The sequence below is a fragment of the Varanus komodoensis genome, unplaced genomic scaffold (assembly GCF_004798865.1).
Source record: "Varanus komodoensis strain SLA01 unplaced genomic scaffold, ASM479886v1 scaffold29_1, whole genome shotgun sequence".
Lineage (NCBI taxonomy): Eukaryota > Metazoa > Chordata > Lepidosauria > Squamata > Varanidae > Varanus > Varanus komodoensis.
In genome coordinates, this window is record NW_025335759.1 from 11580372 (window position 1) to 11595085 (window position 14714).

General features: G+C 41.9%; 1 protein-coding gene and 1 long non-coding RNA gene across 3 annotated transcripts in view; one reads left to right on the plus strand and one right to left on the minus strand.

Moving 5' to 3' along the window:
- The window catches only part of ZNF541 (zinc finger protein 541), a 33423-nt gene extending 19351 nt beyond the window's left edge, over positions 1 to 14072 (plus strand). For both annotated transcript variants that reach the window (XM_044435092.1, XM_044435091.1), the window contains 10 exons: positions 3013 to 3346; positions 4381 to 4444; positions 7580 to 7722; positions 7832 to 7935; positions 8688 to 8763; positions 10420 to 10508; positions 10876 to 11016; positions 11381 to 11559; positions 11883 to 12062; positions 13242 to 14072. In XM_044435092.1, coding sequence (XP_044291027.1) covers positions 3013 to 3346; positions 4381 to 4444; positions 7580 to 7722; positions 7832 to 7935; positions 8688 to 8763; positions 10420 to 10508; positions 10876 to 11016; positions 11381 to 11559; positions 11883 to 12042 — 1290 coding nt within the window. In that variant the 3' untranslated portion in view covers positions 12043 to 12062; positions 13242 to 14072. The remainder of the gene's footprint in view (positions 1 to 3012; positions 3347 to 4380; positions 4445 to 7579; positions 7723 to 7831; positions 7936 to 8687; positions 8764 to 10419; positions 10509 to 10875; positions 11017 to 11380; positions 11560 to 11882; positions 12063 to 13241) is intronic.
- Positions 1246 to 14144, minus strand: LOC123025936. Its single transcript, XR_006415218.1, has 3 exons — positions 14066 to 14144; positions 5387 to 5435; positions 1246 to 1602 (listed from the first exon to the last, which is right to left on the minus strand). It is a non-coding gene; the product is annotated as an uncharacterized LOC123025936 (long non-coding RNA).
- Positions 14145 to 14714: the final 570 nt, after the last annotated feature.

The following is a 14714-nucleotide window of genomic DNA, read 5'->3' on the forward strand; positions in this document are numbered from 1 at the left end:
AAACTGTCCTTCAAGGCAATAGGGAATGGAGATTCTCCTCCTGAAACCAAAAGGCTTTCAGAAGATGTAGCAGTAGTGCCTCTTGTAATTCCTGTCTCAGTACCTGTAACAGCTGCAAACCAGCATCAAGAAAGCAAAGTGGGTGGTGATTTACGGTATTAACTTCAGATTATACAAAGATAACGTTCATTTACATAGATCTGATTGGTACAGATCCAGTGGGACTTCATATTTAACTCAACGGGGTGTATTAAAAATACTTCAGTGAAAAACATTTTTATCCAGCCTTCTTAAGAAAAATCCAATTTTGAAGATTTCGCACTAGACATATTTTGCTAGACATCCAGTCATTCTTCTGTGGCTTCTGCACCACCTCTGACTGCTTGGGCATGGCCATTTGGAAACAAGCAAATGAATATGTTCAAAGTATAATAGATTATTCTACAAATCTTTTCCCAATTTAATCCTGCCCTTGCAAATGTAAGAAAAATAATTTCAAAAAGTACTTCACTGTGTCTGGAAGATGCTTCGTCTTCAGGGGATGGGCTGTGGCGCTCTTTGCTTGAGACGGTAGCACAGTCTGCTCAGTGTGGGTATAGACACAGTAAGCTACAGAATTGGTAGACATTCCCTTCTTATTAACAAGTATTTTATTTATATCTCATTTTTTCATGATGAAACACATTACTGTACATTTATCGTGCAGATTCCTAGAGTAGCATGCAAGACAGGTCAGTATTATCATCCCTACCCTGCAGATGTGGGAGAGTTACAGGGGGCACACTGGGAAAACATGGGTTGCTTTGGTCCATCCTGGGTTGGTTAATAAGTCACACTGGCTTGTTAACCACCCTACGCATGTTGCATGCCGGTTGATGCACAAATTGTACTGATTGGGCACAGTTTATCACGATGTGACTCTTACTAGGTTTGGACATCCCTATAAGCTGAGTCCAGCAAATACAATTACGCATGCACAGGGTGGTTAAAAAGTCGTGTGAACTGGGTCAACATCTTGTCAAATTATGTACTTTAAAGCTTGCCTAGCAACACCAGACTGACTGAACTGCCTTCTCTTTGACTGATATGATTATGACATCACTGGTCTGTTCCTTCAGCTATTGCTTTATTAATCTTCAGTTGCTGAGCTGAGTTTGCACTTCCCCTTCTTTAGTAGTAGCTTTGTTGGATCCTCAAAATCTTTCCAGGTCCCATAAAAGAAATGTTTTAATAAATAAATAAAATTGAGAAGGTTGCAGACTTTAGGCCGGTGGAAGATTTGGGCTCTGTTCTTCCAGCGACTGTCACTGAGCTGGACTCTCATTGCCTGCCCTTCTTTGATCAATCTCCTGTCACTTTAAAGGCCACGGAAAACTTCCCTTGACATAGCAGGCCTTTCGAAACGAGAAGGACTCGGTCTTTATTTGTGTGCTGCTGTGCATTGCAATAGCCTTTGCTGGCACCACCACCATGCAGGGCACAGGTAAGCATTTGCTGCCAGCGCTCCTGTTGCCAGCTACACCAGCACCGCCCATTTGGTTCTAGCAGTGCCATTCAGAAGTCACTGTGCACCCATCTTTTTATTCTTTAATGAATATTTTTCTGGTGAGAAAAAAAGACAAGAGAAAACATATGAAGGTTAGAACATAGGAAGAGAAAAGAACATATGAAGGTTAAACATGGAGGACAGCATCCTCTGGAACCCAGAAAATTCTGTTTGAGTGGGATAAGAGCCTTTCCTGGAAGCTTGACTCTCAGGGCAGTAGATGCCAGGATAATCTCCTTCTGCCACAAGGCAAACGTACAAGATCCCAAAGGCATCAGACAACACACTCGGATTCAGCAGGTTCAAGTGCCTTCTGCTCATCCTGGGGAAAAGGTCTCGTGTAGTTCCCTCCACCTCCCATTTCCTTCCCTCATGAGGACTGCAGTCAACTCACCCTCCAAAAGCCTGTTTTATGAAGGGCTTTTGTGAGGTCCAGGTGGCAGCAGACTGATCAAGAAAGGGTAGAGACTGTGGGAGTCCAGCGCAGTAACTATAGCTGGTGGAGCCCACTCCCCTCTCCCACCCACCTGAAGGCTGCATCTTTCTCACTTTCAGAAGCTTGACAAGATTCTGGGGCCTGCCAGGTGGTATTGGAGTCACCCATAATGACAGGCAAGCAAGTGCAAACCTGTCTCTGTTGCTATAGACTGAGAGCAATAGCTGGAGTGACAGAACAGTGACATCATAATCTGGTCAGCCAATATTGGGGTGGTGGTGGGATTTCAGTCTCATGCCAGGATTGCAGCTTTGAGGCTTGTACTTTTTTTACAAGCCTAACTTGTACTTTTTTTACAAGCCTAACTGCAGCAGCTACTGTTTTTTCTGCAACTCTTGAGCAAGTAACTTAGCATAACAAAAACTGAAATTTAGGAGAACTCCTCATTGAAGTGGGAGCTACAGATTTACAGTACGTGCACCAAACAACGATTTTAGAGTAACTTCAAGAGGTGTTCTCAGACGTTTGAAGAACATGGTGGGTCATGGGGAGGAGGAAACAAAATCATATGAGTTGAAAAACTTTGACATGTTTAGCCTGGAGAAGGGAAGGGAGACATGATAACTGTCTTCTAATAACTGAACTGTTGTCACATAAAAGTTGGAGCATGCTGGTTACCTGTGACTCCTGGGGGTCAGACTAGATGGGGGGCAATAGTAAGAAAGTAAAAATTAGATAATAGGAAGATAGAGGGGAATAGACAGGTGGGCTCTCCTTTGCTAGGAGTATTGAAGCAGAGGTGGGATGACTATTTGACTGGGATGATGTAGATAAGACTCCTGTACTAGATGAGGCTGGACTACTAGATGATACCCAGATCTAAAATTCCGTGTTTCTAGGTGGTGTCTCAGTTAAGCTTCAATGAGAAAAACCTGATGCAACACACTTAAAAATCCAGCACCATACAGGTCACAGTGACTTTTTTTCCAGGCAGAAAGTTAAAATCCCATGATCTATGTCTGCCTTTCAGGTTGATCGGAAGGAAAGTCAGGATGATAAGGATCTCCAAGAAGGTTTGCCCCAGAAGAAGAGGAAGAGGCGAACCCGTCCGAAATCACTTTTTATTCCACCCCCTCCACTGATCTGCAGTGAGATGCAGCCTGGTGCTGGAGGATGCTACCAAAGTCACCTCCGCTCTCCTGTCTTCCTCATGGACCATCTCCTCCAAGGCCTAGTTCAGTGCTCTCCTTACACACCGCCTCCAATGCTCAGCCCCATCCGGGAGGGTTCAGGGCTGTACTTCAATGCTCTCTGCTCTTCATCTACCAACTCTGCTTCCACCAAGATGTATACCTCTGTTTTAGGTAGGTAGCACAGTAACCCATTCACTCCTATCAGTATGTGAGGCTATTGAGGCAGGCCATTGCTCCATTTAACCCAGGATTGCTTCCTCAGATTTGCAACAGCTCCCCAAGGATTTCATGCAAGGTTCCTTCTAGCCTGACTAGAGCTCAACTGGCTCCAGGACATCGTACATGCAAAGCATATACTTTAGCACTGAGCTGTGAAACGGTCTCCCACACTAGCAAAGGGAATCCCTGTCAGTGCTGGCTGGGCAGTTTTCACCATGCTTGAGCACACCGGTTTGAAGGACCTATGGAAAGCAGTGGAAAGTAGGTTATGGTTTTGCAAGGAGCGGTGTGGATCATGTTCACAAAATCACCCCAAAGCTGAGCTTTCTGGGCGTGAAAGCAGTTGTGTCTTGTAAGTGCCCAAAATCTTGGCGTCATTTTAACAGCAGATGTTGTAGGGAACAGTATGCAGTCAAGATGCAGTGATAAATGAAAGAAAGAAAGCAAAAGAAAAAAATGCTCCAATTCAGGGTTGTAGCCAGCCATTCTTTCCAAGAGGATATTCTGCTTTATTCTTCTGTCACCCCATCTTTTTCAATTGCCACCACATTCCATGGCTGCTGAACATGCCCAATTCTATTTGGGCTTTTTGGGACTTCTCCAATTGTTTTTAGATCTCATTAGAGTGATTTGCACCACCATCTTATTAATGCTTAGTTAGAAGTATGTTTTATTGTCTTAAATGGAGGTTAATCCCTAGTAAACATGTTCAGGATTGCAGCCTAAAATGTTACTGCCACAGTGTTTATCATGGGCAGCTTGGAACTTGCAGTAATTGAAAATATGTTTTGGACATTCCAATCTAATAGCTCTTAAAAAATGGCTTACTTGTGTAATTGGCTCCTCATAGGAGCTCTTGTAATCAGAGAAGGTATAAAAGGTGGAGGAAGATGTGTTGGTTTCTCAGTGGTGGGATTTTAAAGTGTGATGGTTAAGAGAAAGATTCTATAGTTATCACTGTCTCTAACATCGGTTTTCAATTTTAGATGGAATGGATGGAGCTCTTCTGTTCTCTCTTGTGAAAGATACCACCAAAATCAGCATAGAACCGTAAGTGAGAGGGTGAAGATGTTAATGCATACAATACCTTAAGCCTCTCTTTTCCTTGCCGTAGCTAGGCAGGTAGCATTTAACCATTGCAGTTCCTCCTATGCTTCTTATACCCTCCCTGTGTTCTGTACTCACAGTACTTGGCTATTTTTCAGTTTAATATTTAGAGGTATTTTTTCTGATGCTATAAATACCCCCAAGCTGCCCCTAACAGCAGAATACATTGGTGGGACAATAAAGTGACTATAAAAATGATCTACCTATAAGAACATCTGCCTACAAAGGCATTACAGTCTGATAAAAGCCGTCAGTGAAGGGACAAGTCAAAACCTTTTTGGGAAAAGTTTTTCAGAACTGGGGTGAATCCCTGTCTGATTCAGTTAAAGAAGTAGTCCCACTTGGTTGGGTGATTATCCTCTGCTGGTGTGGCATTGTATTTTGCTTACATTTTGTCAGTGAAAATCAATAATGTTCTTACAGCACGGGTAAGGTTATTTCTGTATCATTAAAGTAATAATTGAAATTTAGAGCAGAATAATGAAAGGCTGGATGGGGTTCTTTAGCAAATACAGACACTAATAACTAATGGATGCAAGTATATGTTGGTAGGCATCCTTTATTATTTAAAGTTAAGCATGTCCCTGAAATATTTTAAAGAGGACCCAGCAGGGTTCTTAGCTGGCCAGCATATCCCTTGTGTGAGGGCTTTGATATAAACTGACAGGAATAAAGAGTGAAGAATGACTATAGAGCCCAGACAGAAAACTCATTGAACACCAAGCTTTTGTCCTGATTAAGGAGGCCTTGCAGCTTTAAGGCAGGGAATCTCCGCACACAAACATGCAGACTGTCATCCAAACTGTTGTGGTTTTGCTAGTGCCCTGAGATCAAGGGTCAGTTTTAGAAGACTAGAGAAGCTTCTCAAACAAAAAGAGCAGATACCTCCTCAGGGTGGAAAGGTTGCTTTGCGTCCCTGTAGTGCCCTTTGGTCCTGTTTAAAAAAAAAAAGCAGGCAGCTTTCACATTGATCTTTTCCTTGCCTGTCTCCTATTTTAAACCTGAAGTTCTTGGGTGCTTTTGATGGGCTCACTTGAGGTCTGGAGGCATGCAAGGGTAGTTTTCTGGGCTGCAAAGCAACAGAAGCTCTTCACCTGAGTCCAGAAGCACTTGGCATTCAGGAAGACCCATGGCTCAGGGGTGAAGCACAGGATATGCAACCTTGCTCCCTGTTCTCCCTTCAGGGAAGACCCAGAAGAGAACCATAGTGGGCAGTGAACTTACCAACGAATACTTGATAAGTCATTTTCCACAGTAGTCCAAGACAGATAACATAGGGAGAGAGTAAGAACACCAGTATTTCCTCGGTATTCCTTGTCCCCTTCTCCCCACATAACTGCACGTAAGTTAAAGCGGTCAGAAAAAGTTAAGCAAACAGGAGGAGCTTGTTGCCCTGGAAAAGCATTAGCCCAGGTGGTCCATGTATGTTGAAGGCCTGGGTTGGCCTAAAAACCTCACTTGTTTGGTAAAGAAGTATTTGGTTACATTTTAGTGAAAACAAAGGGCAAAAGGTAGGTTACGCCTTCTTCCGCCCAGAAGGGATGACAAATAAAGCCTGTGGTGTCCTGTCCTTCCCTCCCATCCCTCCAGAGGTTTTGGAAGCTGCAAAATCTTCAGGTCCTTTAAACCTCCCCAGTTTCAATTCTGCTTCATCTCAGAAGGCCTTCATTCTAACACTTGGCAGGCACCTAAGTCCCACATTGGAAACTTTGAAAATCTATCCTAGTAAGATGTGATGGAGGCATCTCTTTAGGGGGGCTGATGCGATAAAAACTGCCATGCATCTTAGGATAGCATGGCCTTACCATGTAGTCTGACTTCTTGGAAGGAGTGCCTTTTCCTCTTTGTCCCTCAGGTTATTCTCTCCATATATAACCCTTTCACCTCTAGACTCCTGTCTTTGCCTTGCTTGGATGTGGAAGAAAGTGGGGATGGAGCTATCAGGTGACCCTGCCTTCCTACTTTGTATTAAGGGAACAAACCAGTTTGGTTTCCCATACTGTGACTGGGCTTTCACAGTAGGTTCCTAGTGCTCTAGTCCTTTGCTTCCTGATTATTGCAACAGATTTTCCAGTCCCATATAATAGTTAGACTATCTATTGATAGTCTGGTAAATTGACTAGACCGGATCATAGGAACAGCTTCTAGCCTAATCAGTTTCACTCCTAAAAGTATTTTTAAGAGTACTTACCCCGCAGTAGTTATCTTAGTTTGTTGTAAAGACATTTAAAGACTTAATATAAGTTTAAATTGGTCTGAGAAATTGACTAGGAATCAGTGCAGATCAGAAACAACTGGTGTAATGTTTCTCATAGAATAAGATAATCAGCTTCATCCCAAAGTGTTTGGAATCATGCAATTGTACTGCAATTGCACATTATCATCCATGAAATATTCTGGGCTCAGCTTCTTTGCCGTTTTTTTTTTTTTTCTTGAATGGGCTGAAGATTTGGACTAGATTCTGTAAAAAGAAAACCCCATTTTCAAACAAGAGAATATCCCTGAAGATGTTCCTCTCCGACCTGCAACAAGCTGATCTGCATGCTCTTGTCACTGAAATGGCTCCTTTTCCTTCATGGTAGTACTTCTTTGTGTGCATTTTGCTGCAGAGCTTTTCGTCCCCATAACTTCATTTACTCTGTGTTGATACTGCATAAGTAAAATGCCTGTAAAGTGCTCGCTCTGCTCTTCCACCAGTATCCATCCCATCTTCTTCACCTTTGCCCTAGATTTCTGGATTTTAAGACAACTGGACAGATACCTTGTCTCTTCTGTCCTATATAGTAATAAAACTTAGCACAAGACCCAGCAAAGTCAGGATAAGTAAATAACTGCTGTTATTTTTGTTTTTGTTAAGTGGCTGGTTCATTGTTCCTTTGCTTTAAATTTCACAAAAGAATTAAATTTTAAGCCTCATGTAGATGTTCTTCTCATAGGAATAATAAAATTTGAAAATACCTTTTTTACCTTCCAAATTTGGTCTAATAAACTTTATCGTCACTTATTTTGTCTCTGTCTTTTTGTAAGCTCCTGCTGGTTCACAGGGTGCCTTTTTACCTTGCTCCTCTCTCATTTCAGGCATATTAACATTGGAAGTCGTTTTCAGGCAGAAATACCAGATCTCCAAGACAGATCATCCATAGAAAATTATGAGCATCCAGCCTCACTGGTATGGAAGCCATGGGGAGACATCACAACCAACAAGGAAACACAGAAAAGAGGTATATTGTTGTCAGCTTCTCCTCCATCTTCCTACAAATTATTTTCTGTTTCCTCTGAACCATTCCATTTTTATTCATGTTTTTTAATTAAAAAAAATCTTGTTTGCAGTAACAGATTTGTTAAAATTGGCCTGCTCCAGTGCGATGCCAGGGGGAGGGACCAACCTGGAACTGGCTGTGCATTGTCTGCATGAAGCCCATGGAAATACTTTGGTAAGATTCATTAAATTAACCTTTGACACACTGACCAGGATTTGCTTTCTGTTGTGCTGTTGAAAATCCCAGACTGTTTGACTCTTGTGGGCTGCACATAATTTACTGCAGGGCTGGCATAAATAATTAAGAGCACAGTCCTCTGGGATTGCTGCTAAGCAGACAAAGGGCTCAGAGCTCTCTCTCTGTCCTGTGCCTGGTTAGCAAGAACCAGGCAGGGTGAGAGGAAGATGAAGATAAAAACTTTTCTTGTTCCTCATTTTCCTTGCTTTTTCAGCTACACAAGCCTCTTGTGGGTGGCATATGTGATGGAGAAGCTTGAGGATCTGATGGATCCCTCCTCCTCTTCCTGTACACTGTCCTGCCTCTTTTAACCTGTTCACAGGCTCTTCTGACATCATTCCCATAGTATTTTCCATGGAACCTGCAAGGGGGTGAGAGGATAACCCAGCAATCTGTGGCCTAGCCATATCCTAGTGTCCCTGGGATTGATCTGTCAGCTTAATTCATACTGGGAGTGGTTCACTGGTAGAGGGTGTTGGAGCAGTAGACAAACACATGCTTAGGTAGCCCTTAGGTGTACCGAAAAAGTACTACCTGGTGTGAAATACCAGCTATCTTCCATATGTCACCTTGCAGCAAAGCTGGTCCTCTCCAGGGGGAACTGCTCAGAATTGTTCTCTCCCACCTGAGTCTTCCTTATTTGTTTTTACTTGGAGAGTCTGTGTCAATTTTCTCTAATACAATTGCAGATGGCCCTGGAAATGCTGCTACTCCAAGGACCACAGAAGCCTCCTGGTCATCCTCTTGCTAACTACCATTACTCAGGTGAAAAGCAATTGCCCAAATTGGTCAAAATGTATCCATGGACTCCTGAAAGCTGTGCAACTGCAGCCCCGTGCACATTTTTATAGGATCAAGACATAAACGGATTTACTTCTGAGTAAAAATGCTCTCAGTCTCCAATTCTAAATGCACTTCCACTTGCTTTTAGTGGGCCTTGCAAGTAAAAATGCTTAGGGATTGCACTGCCTGGCTGTAATTCTGAGTGTACTTAAAGGAAAATCCTGTTTGCTCTGGCTGTCTGTATGCGTCTGAGCCCAATTCAAGGTGCTTGTTTCAACCTATAAAGCCATAAAGGGCTTGGAACCACAATACCTGACAGAACGCCTCTCTTGACCATCTGTCTAGACACTATGATCAAGATTTGGGGTCTGCCTCCTATTACCATCTCCAAGGAAGCCTGCATTAGTGTCAACAAGGAGAAGGGGCTTTTCAGTGATTCCCGCCCCCTCCCACCCTGGTCTTGAGGCAACTTTAATGTCTTTCCAGTGCCAAGTTAAGAGTGTCCTCTATCGCAGAACTTTTAATTAGTTTACTGGGACTTTGTTAGCTGCTTTAAAAGGTTTTAAGCTGTACTTTGTTTAAGCCATTGTAACTGTGTATGTGTTCTGAATTTGATTTTTAATTTTTGTAGGATAAGCTTTTTATGATGCTTTTAATACTGTTCTATATTATACAGTACCTGCCAGAGAGTCTGGCTATTGGGTGTTATATAATTTAAATAATAATACGCACATTTGCTCAGAACTGAGTGGTGCTTGCTTTCAGGTAAATGTCCATAGGATTGCAGCCTTGGGCATACATTCTAGGGAAGAGCTGCATAGTGAATTCAAGAGTTTGGATATGCATTTAATACTATTCAGAGCCTTGCAATGGAGAAGCAAAGTATTGCTCTGATTCCTCTGGGTTTCAGGAAGAATGGGAGGCCTAGTATGGAGGTCTAATGGGAGGAGAATGCAGACCCCAGCAGCCATGTTCACTCCAAGGCTGCAGCAGCACGCGCTCTTCTGAAAACAGCTGGTTTTGTGTGTGTGGTGGCAGTGCTATCTCCAAATTCAGACGTCTTCTGGGAAAAAAGAGATGCTAATTGAGAACACTGCAGGTTATGACCAGAAAATTCAGTGACAATTTTTCTTTGTAACCTTTCTTTGTGGATTGTCATTTTAAAATGCATTGTAAAACTGTTATGTGCAGCAGGATGGAATATAACCACTAATTGGAGAAAGTCCTCTACAGAGCTTTATGAGCACATAGTTAAGGTCTGGCAGATACCTGATATTATGACACTAGCTTCTTTGGAGTTAAGGAATGGTCCGTTGCCCTAAATGTATAGAACATACGGCATCATTTGCCCACTGCCAGGACAAGCAATATTTTTACCACATTCATTTTTTGTTTTCTTTATTATGAAATAATGTGAACTGTATTATTAATCCTTGTAATGAATTTTAAATGTAAATTTAAAAGGAAAGAGAAGTTCTGAAGAGTTCGCCAAGCATATTGACAAACTCATTACCACACGTCTCTCTCCAGGGAGGCAAGAGGGCAAAAAAGAGGCAGTAAAGGTTTTAATTTTGCTAGAGTGATGCTCCATTAAGCAGATTGCCTCTACTAATAATTTGTTTCTTGTTGGAACTTCAGGTTCACATCTGTGGACTCCTGCTGAGAAACAGTTGTTTAAGAAGGCCTTTGGCTTACACAAAAAGGATTTTTATCTTGTACAGAAGAAGGTAAGACCTTCAGCAGTCCAAGGAGTCATCTTTTAGTCTGCTTTATTTTACGAACTAGATTTTTGAATGGCCTTCATCCAACAAGCTCAGTTTCTAACATTTCTTATTTTAGAATTTTTCTGTTACATTTAGCATTGTACATCAATGTCATTATATGAATAACTGCAATTTAAGTTAGATTATACATACATCATACAAAATGCTCCTTCCTTGCCAGACCCAAGACCAAATCCATCCCTAGATCCACTGGACCACAGGATGTGTGGAGAAAATAAGTATAGCAACATACCTACTATCTTTTTGATACTATGTTTATTATTTGTTGTATGCTCACTCATTTTTTTCTTTTTCCCTCCTCATTTAATAGATACAAACTAAGACTGTTTCCCAGTGTGTTGAATACTACTATAGCTGGAAAAAAATATTAAAATTTGACTGCATTCGAGCACAAGTGGTAGAAAAGAGACCCAAGAGGGATCAGGATGAGGTAGAAATGGATGAAGAAAAGGTAGAGCAAGATTGAGAAAGATTTCTGGGGATCTGGATAAGAATTTTCAGTGGTGGCCCCCAGGTTATGGATGGCCTTTCACCAGGAGGATCACTTGGCACCCTCTCTGATTGCTTTTTGATTACTATCTTAGTGCGTTATGATGTGGTTTGAGCTAGCTCTGCGGCTCTACGTGTTCTAAAATAACAGCAGATGCCGCACTAGTCTCTCTTGTTTTGTTTGCTAATTTCACAGGGCTTTTGTACTGCTTCATTTATTGATTAGTGTCAATAAATGACTTTTTTGTACATGGCTCACAGAAATTTTGTTATTGGGCAACTAATAGATGGAATAAATAAAAGCAAAACTATTTTATGACTTACAGATTCCCTGCAGCCCAAAGAAGAGGCATTTCCTGCCTAAACAGGAAAATAAACTAAAACCAAGGAATTACAAAAAAGCAACACAGAACACCTTCAGCCCAACCACCAGCCAGAAGGAACTTCTAGATAGGCCCAGAAACACAGGCAGTCAGGGTGTGTTCCCATGTAAAGAGTGTGCAAGGTAGTCATTTATTCATCATCTTGGTTTCTTGTACCATTTTGTCAGATCTAGTTGGTGTATAAGCAAAAATTGTCCTTTTCCTCATCGTTTGTTTGTTTGTTTGTTTGTTGGGTGTCTGTGACAGTTTTGGAATCTGCTGCAGCTCATGCATATTGCCACCCTCCACATGAACTGGAAAAATCCAAACCTTAAAAGCTTTGAGCAAGTGGGGAGAAATTGTATTCCTGTCTTATTACTTGGGGTGGGGGAAGAAAGATTCACTTTGTTGCAGTCTCTCACTCAGTGCTGCAAAATCTTTGCTTTTATCTCCCATCTATATCTAGGGTGTTTGACAAGATAAAAAGCCGGAATGCTCACATGAAACGCCATCGGCTTCAGGAGCAGATGGAACCGATGATAAAGATTAAGTGGCCCATAAAGCATTTGAAAAATGAGCCAAAGAAGGAAGAAAGAAGCTCAAGCATTGACTTTCTCCCATGGTAACTGGGAAGGCACAATTCAGGGTAAGAATGCTGGTAAACTACTGCACCCTAGAAAAATAAATCAGCGTGTTGTTGGGCTTTTTGGAATAACCTGAAGAATCTTCTGATTTACTTGAGCAAGGGTGAGTTCATATACAAATTAGCCTGAGCTTCAGTTTTCACTATTGGAAGACAGAAATTGGAATCAAAACACACTATTTAATATTAATATTGACCTAAATACAGTGCTGTGGGAGCACATTTCTCCATACACCTTCTGGATCTTCTCCAGAGGGTTTTTCAACCTCTCCAGCAAATTTGCAGAGCATGCAGGGAGCTATAGCAGAGCGAAACATTGTTCTGCCAGTGATTGTCTTTTCTGCTGGTGGACATCCAGGATTAGATACAACCTGTTTTGGACTGAAACCAAAATACAACCTGGATTGGAGATAGCAAAGGTTTCACTCTACTTTCAAAGAGGCATCCATTTATTGACTTTTTGAAGGAGGAATTGAACAGTACGGATTCTACAAAGTTCTCTCTCTCTCTCTCTCTCTCTCTCTCTCACACACACACGCGCGCGCGCGCGCGCGCGCAATGCATTCATATCTGCATCTCTTCTGATCCTCAGTAACATCGAGCGAAGCTCATGTGAATTGACACTATCACACCAGGAGTCCTGTTCCGAGCCCCCCCGCCCCGCATTAGATGTAATGACAGCCAATAGAACAGGGCCAAGGAATATTCAGCAGAAATTTTATATTATGGGGAATGGTGGGGAGCTAAACATGCTAATGCTTTTTTGTGGCAGTCCTGTGTCATCTGCCACATCTAGCAGAAGGTGTAACATAACGCAACAGTTTTCAGAAGCATAGCTCTTTGGGGCTGTTGCAGCAAAAACACTGTCAAGACTGTCATAAGCATTATAGAGAAAATGTTTTAAGCCACTGTGGGGACTTCAAAACCATCACAACATTGGTCAGGTTTTGCTAAAATAAAAATGAGGTGTATGATTTAATTCCATCTGTATAGAAATCCAGTTCAGGCGAGTTGCCAGGATACAGCTGCCAATAACTGTAAAACAGCCTTTGCTTGATCACAGAGCCGCTTGTTCATGCTTTTGCTCAGTTATAGAAAGATCTTGTGCTTCCATTGAAATTCTATTATATCAGTAACCTTGCTCCCCACTTTCTCTTTTTTCTCCCCAACCATCTTTTTCAGAGTTCTTTTTTATTTTTATTTTGAGGAGGATGGAATAGGCCAATCAATGAGAAATCACCATTGTATTTAGTATCCTTTTTTCGATTCATGTTCACACAACTGCATTTTGATTCACTGTATAGTACTGCAGTGATCTGTGTTACTGTTATTTTGTATACACTCAGTGTTGCGTATTAAATTGGGTTCTACAGCCAAAGTTGTAACATCTGCATGGATTTTCTCAGATATCTCTTACGCCAGAGGATAGTCAAAATCCAAACAGAGTGGACATGTTGCTTTATCTTGCATGGAGGGAAGGGGTTGTCAACAGATCGCCGTGCAACAAAAGGCCATCTGGGAAGTTGGGTTGGAGTCCTTCTTGAGCCTCTGCAGTTCAGAAGTTGCCAAATACCTAGCTTTGTAGAACCCTGCTTTACCATGGTCACGTTAAAACAAAATTAGCAAAAGCTGGGGGACAGAGCATGTTAGAAATATCCTATTGTGGAGATATGTGGTATGTTTTAGACCAAGAACAAGAAGAAATGTTTTAGACCAAGAACAAGAAGAAATAATTTCAGGACAAATGGAAATTCATGAGATTCTATGGGATGGAATCACAGTAGGTTTGTGCAAGGAGGCCCATGATCCAGGCAGGCATTGGGCTGTTTCTGCTCTGTATCCATCCCCCGTGAAAAAGGCTGCTGCTTCCTTAATCTCTAAGCAGTTGAGGAGTAAGGGCTGCAAGCCGTCAGCTGTATCTAGATTCAGATGTTCAGCTCCGAGTTGTAGCTGAATGTGTGCATGGCCTCCATGGAAAAGTTGTAGCAGCTCTAACAAATCCTTACCTGTAGCGTTGAGTCTGTGCAGTCTCACTTGATGCTTCTGACCGTTCTTTTTGAGGGTGTTTGTGAGAAGCTCTAGGTCTTCTGCAGGTGAATGTATCCTTGAAGCCTAGATGCACAGAGTATTTCCCTCTCTTCCTTCAGTTACTGGCTCCATCTTGAAAAGCTTTTGTTGTGAAAAGTGATTCCTTATTCAGTTGTGCAGTAAAAGCTTTATATGGACTGTCTGACTCACGCATTTCACAGGACTAGGAAGCAGTGCAGCCTCTTATTCTTGCCCCCTCCATTTTCTGCTAGTTCCAGAGCAGCTAAATTTGCTTCTCGGCTGGAAAACCAGTCACTAGCTGCTATTCCACAGGCTTATCCACATGTGTATTTGAGAAAGAGCATTTGTTTGAATCCCTTCAATAAAAGCAAAGCAAGCAAAACTGAACTAAAACTTTAATTTATTGATTGAGCTCATCTCTCCAATAGACCCAGTGTTACCCTTTTTAAAGTATCCTACTTTGATGTGGTTGATTGCACCTTACTTTGCATGTAACACAGCCATTAAAAAAGCATCCCAAAAACAGGACAGTACGTGATTTTCCCCATCTTGAGTTAATTATTAATACAAATCAATTCTGTTGCCGTGTTCCCCTGTGCACACGCA